At 38.4% G+C, this 6172-nt stretch overlaps 1 protein-coding gene across 1 annotated transcript in view; it reads left to right on the top strand.

Moving 5' to 3' along the window:
• LOC128211949 (uncharacterized) overlaps nucleotides 1-6172 on the top strand; it is a 44890-nt gene that overhangs the window by 3550 nt on the left and 35168 nt on the right. The window contains exons 3-8 of the mRNA XM_052917111.1: nucleotides 4069-4105; nucleotides 4346-4466; nucleotides 4835-4886; nucleotides 5442-5542; nucleotides 5724-5812; nucleotides 5968-6014. Of these exons, the coding sequence (XP_052773071.1) occupies nucleotides 4069-4105; nucleotides 4346-4466; nucleotides 4835-4886; nucleotides 5442-5542; nucleotides 5724-5812; nucleotides 5968-6014 (447 nt within the window). The remainder of the gene's footprint in view (nucleotides 1-4068; nucleotides 4106-4345; nucleotides 4467-4834; nucleotides 4887-5441; nucleotides 5543-5723; nucleotides 5813-5967; nucleotides 6015-6172) is intronic.

The following is a 6172-nucleotide window of genomic DNA, read 5'->3' as shown; positions in this document are numbered from 1 at the left end:
TATTACTGTTTTTGGTAAAAAGCCAACTCATATTAAATTTCCATAACTGCATATTGTAGCCCGTTTAGTTCCTATTTATTTGTCGAATTAACCGCGCCTTTGTCTGTAAATATTAAATTTGAGAGAAATGCATTTAACTATTCATTCTGAAGTGTTTCGTTTATGAACATTCTTTTATCAACACTTAGCCTATTATATTAGGGAATCGAAATGTACTGAATAGGTGAAAAATGACCCGTGTAAACCAAATGCAATTATAAATTAATCTATTTCTCTAGTATGGCTACCAAAAAACTCTTCTCTAGATTTATAAGTCGACTGCAAAGATTTCAAATAAGCATAACATATCTTCTAGATGATATTTTCAAAATGATGATTGATAAGTTTACAAGCAAACCAATTTGGCGTCATTTCGGTCCATAATTTTATCTCTTAAGAGTATTTTGCTTCGGTGGATATAAGAAAACTTTATTCTAAAACAAGAAATATTGTGATTATGGCCAGCACTTAAAGATACGTAAAATATACGTTATCAATAAGTAAAGCCTAATTTACAGACCAGGAAGTTTTTGGTCACTGTTAAGGTACTTAGCGATCGCCAATCAAAATCATGGCTTTAAGGTTTTATTTAAACAATTTTAGATAGGTTTAAAAGGTTGTATTTAACGTCATATTTTTTCTTCAATGTCTCACCATTATCTATAAACACTGTTATCTAAGGTAAATATTGTTTGATAGATTGTCTTAGTAATGATTGTGCTCAAAGGCAGCCAGTCAAGTCTACTTTACAAAAAGCAAACACGAGCATTTTTCATGGAGATAAAACTACTTTCAGAAAATAAGGACTTTTATGAGTGCAGCTAATATTACTAGCAACGGGTTAGACGCAATGCACTTGTAAAAGGTTTGTCAATCCGAAATATTCAAAACATGCGAAAGGGTATCAGTAGCAGTAGCTGCAGCAGCAAGAGAGGTAGCAGCTGTAGTTAAATTAAACGCAACGCAGTACAAGTAGCAGCAGCAGTAAGAGTAGTAGCAGCTATAGAAACAGTAACAGCAAAGCAGTAGGATTAGAAGCAACAGTAACAGTAGCATCAGTAGCAGTAGCAGTAATAGCAGCTTTAATAGCAGAAGCAGTAGCAGCAGCAGTAAGAGTAGAAGCAGCAGCAGAAGTAGTAGCAGCATCAGCAGTAAGAGTAGTAGCAGTAGTAACAACAGCAGTAAGATTAGAAGCAGCAGTAATTGTAGCTTTAGTAGCAAAAGCAGTAGCAGCAGCAGTAGCAGCAGCAGTAATAGAAGCTTTAAAAACAGAAACAGAAGCAGCAGCAGTAAGAGTAGAAGCAGCAGTAACAATAGTAGTAACTATAGATACAGTACCAGCAGAGCAGTTGGAGTAGAAGCAGCAGTAACAATAGTAGTAACTATAGTAACAGTACCAGCAGAGCAGTTGGAGTAGAAGCAGCATTAATAGCATTAGTAGCAGTAGCAGTAACAGTAGCAGTAAGAGTAGACGCAGCTATAGTATAAGTACCAGCAGCACATTTGTAGTAGAACTAGCAGTAATAGTAGCGTTAGTAGCAGTAGAAGTAGCAGTAATAGTAGCATTAGTAGCAGTAACAGTAGCGGCAGCACTAATAATAGTAGTAACTATAGTCACAGTACCAGCAGCTCAGTTAAAGTAGCAGCAACAGTATAAGTAGCAGTAGCAGCAGCAGTAAGAGTAGTACCAGTTGTAGTTACCATCAGCGCAGTTTAAGTAGCAGTAGCAGTTACAGTAGTTTTAGTAGAAGTAGCAGTAGCAGTAGTAGTAGTATGATTAGCAGTAGTAGTAGCAGCAGCAGCAGCAGCAGCAGCAGCAGCAGTAGCAGTAGCAGTAGCAGTAGCAGTAGCAGTAGCAGTAGCAGTAGCAGTAGTAGTAGTAGTAGTAGTAGTAGTTGTAGTAGTAGTAGTAGAAGTAGCAGTAGCAGTAGCAGAAGCAGTAGTAGTAGTAGTTATAGTAGTAGTAGTAGTAGTAGTAGTAGTAGTAGTAGTAGTAGTAGTAGTAGTAGTAGTAGTAGTAGTAGTAGTAGTAGTAGTAGCAGTAGTTATAGTAGTAGTAGTAGTAATAGTAGTAGTAGTAGTAGTAGTAGTAGTAGTAGTAGTAGTAGTAGTAGTAGTAGTAGTAGTAGTAGTAGTAGCAGCAGCAGCAGCAGCAGCAGCAGCAGCAGCAGCAGCAGCAGCAGCAGCAGCAGCAGCAGTAGCAGTGGCAGTGGCAGTGGTAGTAGTAGTAGCAGCAGTAGCAGCAGTAGATTAGCAGTAGTAGTAGTAGTAGTAGTAGTAGTAGTAGTAGTAGTAGTAGCAGCAGCAGCAGCAGCAGCAGCAGCAGCAGCAGCAGCAGCAGCAGCAGCAGCAGCAGCAGCAGCAGCAGCAGCAGCAGCAGCAGTAGCTGTAGCAGTAGCAGTAGCAGCAGCAGCAGCAGCAGCAGCAGCAGTAGCAGTAGTAGTAGTACAATACTTCATTAGAGCTAGCGTTACAATGCTTCATTAGAGCTAGCGCTACAATTCTACATTAGAGCCAGCACTACAACACTGCATTAGAGCTAGCACTACACTACTACATTAGAGTTAGCACTACAATACTGCTCTTCTACAATACTACATTATAGCTAGGACCACAATACTTCATTAGAGCTAGCGTTACAATACTTCATTAAAGCTAGCACCACAATGCTTCATTAGAGCTAGCGTTACAACACTTCATTAGAGCTAGCACCACAATACTTCATTAGAGCTAGCGTTACAATACTTCATTAGAGCTAGCGTTACAATACTTCATTAGAGCTAGCGTTACAATTATTCATTAGAGTAAGCACTACAATACTTCATTAGAGTTAGCACTACAATACTTCATTAGAGCTAGCACTACAATACTTCATTAGAGCTAGCGTTACAATACTTCATTAGAGTTAGCACTACAATACTTCATTAGAGCTAGCGTTACAATACTTCATTACAGCTAGCGTTACAATACTACATTAGAGCTAGCGTTACAATACTTCATTAGAGCTAGCACTACAATACTTCATTAGAGCTAGCACTACAATACTTCATTAGAGCTAGCGTTACAATGCTTCATTAGAGTAAGCACTACAATACTTCATTACAGCTAGCGTTACAATACTTCATTAGAGCTAGCGTTACAATGCTTCATTAGAGTTAGCACTACAATACTTCATTAGAGCTAGCACTACAATACTTCATTAGAGCTAGCACTACAATACTTCATTAGAGCTAGCGTTACAATACTTCATTAGAGCTAGCGTTACAATGCTTCATTAGAGTTAGCACTACAATACTTCATTACAGCTAGCGTTACAATACTTCATTAGAGCTAGCGTTACAATGCTTCATTAGAGTTAGCACTACAATACTTCATTAGAGCTAGCACTACAATACTTCATTAGAGCTAGCACTACAATACTTCATTAGAGCTAGCGTTACAATACTTCATTAGAGCTAGCGTTACAATACTACATTAGAGTAAGCACTACAATACTTCATTAGAGTTAGCATTACAATACTTCATTAGAGCTAGCACTACAATACTTCATTAGAGCTAGCGTTACAATATTTCATTAGAGCTAGCGTTACAATACTACATTAGAGTAAGCACTACAATACTTCATTAGAGCTAGCACTACAATTCTTAATTAGATCTAGCACCACAATAATTCATTAGAGCTATAGTGACAATACTACATTAAAGCTAGCACTACACTACTACATTAAAGCTAGCACTACAATACTTCATTCTGCACTACAAACTACATTAGAGTTAGCACTACAATACTTCATTAGAGCTAGCACCACAATACTTCATTAGAGCTAGCGTTACAATACTACATTAAAGCTAACACTACAATACTACATTAAAGCAAGCACTACATTACTTCAATCTGCACTACATTACTACATTAGATTTAGCACTACAATACTTCATTACAGCTAGCACTACAATACTGCATTAGAGCTAAGACTACACTGATACATTAGCCTGAACATAAACGTGTATGTGTTTCTTCCATTTCAGTGGCGGATAACCCGCTGAACTGGCACCTGGACCACAGGTTAGTCAATCTTGGCACACTATTGTTACTTCTTTATTTCTCCCACTCCAGGTATGTAGATCCAAATATTTTGCCATACTGGAAATCTTGATGGTGTCCACATAGAAAAAAGCCCGTATGGAAAAAAAAAACATATGTCATGTTCACATAGAGGTGAAAGGGGTTAGTTTCAGTTTGTATGTCTTCTGTCGTGTCCCGAGTCCCTTTAAGTCATTACATGTACGTCCCTTGTGTCCCCAGTTTCTACTTCACGGTTGGGCAGTCTGGTCTGGTGCGGTTCGTCCACTACCATCCGGAGGAGCTCTACGAGCTACTCTCCCTCAAGAAGGTGCTCGCTTCCACCCTCACCACACATGTGCAGGTACGGACTTATCAATTATTAAAACGCTTGATACGTTATAGAACATGCTCAGTTCCTTAAGCATCTATCAAGGGAACACTTCATCTTAACCTCATTGTCGTTCAGCATCCAATTGTATATTACTTGGACATGTTGCCCACAGGTTATCTTTAGGTTAGTTGGTATATCTAAGTTGAATTAGTTGATATAATGTTTTGATAAATATTGACCAATCAATACACATTTTGGCTATTTTTAGCCAAACTAAAAAGTTTGTCAGTTTGATACAAGTGGGCGCGGGTTAACATTTAAAGATTTTATCAAACAATAGCTTATGCCTGTGCAGGTATGGAATTATTTTATTCTATTAAAGTGTCTCTCCATACCAGGTTGGCGATGGTCCGTCCTGGCAGTATGATTCGGAGGAGGAGGACCACGCAGGTAGGACTTTTGCCAAATTCTTTAACATATAATTCGGTCAAGTCTTGCTCATTTGTCAGTTCAGTTTCATTATTGTTTCTAAGAAAAAAAATGTTGTAGAATAGTCGTAGTCTTTGTGCCATGGCCGAGGCCGTCGACGTGCACGAGATGTAATGTTTTTTTTATTAATTTGAATCCCGTTGGCGATCTTTTACAATGGCAATAACCGCTGTACTTCATCACTAACAAGGACCATAATCCAGACTCATTTTGAGTTATGTTCCTTAATTTGCTAGGAAATGTATGAGCCCGCCTGCGATGGTCTACAAAAAGAGAAATAACTGAACATTTCAAGTATATGTCACTTTTATCAATAAAATCAATTGTATATTGCGGAAATGTAAAAGAAAAACATTTTTTTACCAGAACAATAAAGATTTTGGAGGATTAAAGTATGCCGTTTATGTGTCATTCTCAACGGTTTCGTCAACACTTACAAGGAGTATTGTGTATACAGTAAGATTAATAGTAATTGATGATTTTTGTTACATTTGACTTGCCCTCTGCTCCCTACAGGTACCCTTAATCACCGGTACGAGGGCACGCGGCTGACGGACGGGGTGAAATTGGTCAGAAGTCACCAGAGCCTCACTGACGTCCACCGGCTGCATCATAAGGTACATTTATGTGAAAATAGTTTCTGCATTCACTGAGTGTCATATACCGACCACAGTCTACACAGAGACCAACACAGCCGTTCGGTAATATTAGTACAACGTAATGTCTTAACACCCGTCAAATGTACCCTTATCCGTGTGTCAATACCATCCTTTACCTTTTGTTCTGTTCTCCCTACAGACAGTCCACATGGATACCCGACTGACCCCTCAACACGTAGAGCTCCTTGACAACATAACGCTCCAGCACGCGCCCAGCAGAGTGACCACGTGAGTTGGCTTATTGCTCAATAACGTTTTAGATTTTTCATAATAATTAATGAAATTATCATTTCTTTATCTTTGATATAACAACACAAGTCTAGTCCCGATTCTCAGAAAGAGCTTTTTTGTTGGTGATCAATGACCTTCCATATTTGTTTTAGACGGACACTTGAAGGAGCAGCAGAGGTTGAAGAAGACATGTCTGGAGGTGAGAACATGAAGTTCTAGATAAAAAAGAAGCATATCGCATGTTTTGATTAATAAATTACTCTCGTCTCGAAACATGATATAACGGAGTTCTTTTTTAGCCAAGTATTTTTTTCTTTGAAGAAAATTGTACCTACTAGTTGTCCATAATATATACCA

This window comes from Mya arenaria, chromosome 12, assembly GCF_026914265.1.
Source record: "Mya arenaria isolate MELC-2E11 chromosome 12, ASM2691426v1".
Lineage (NCBI taxonomy): Eukaryota > Metazoa > Mollusca > Bivalvia > Myida > Myidae > Mya > Mya arenaria.
Note: the sequence above shows the minus strand (reverse complement) of the source record. Positions and strands in the feature narration are given on the sequence as shown.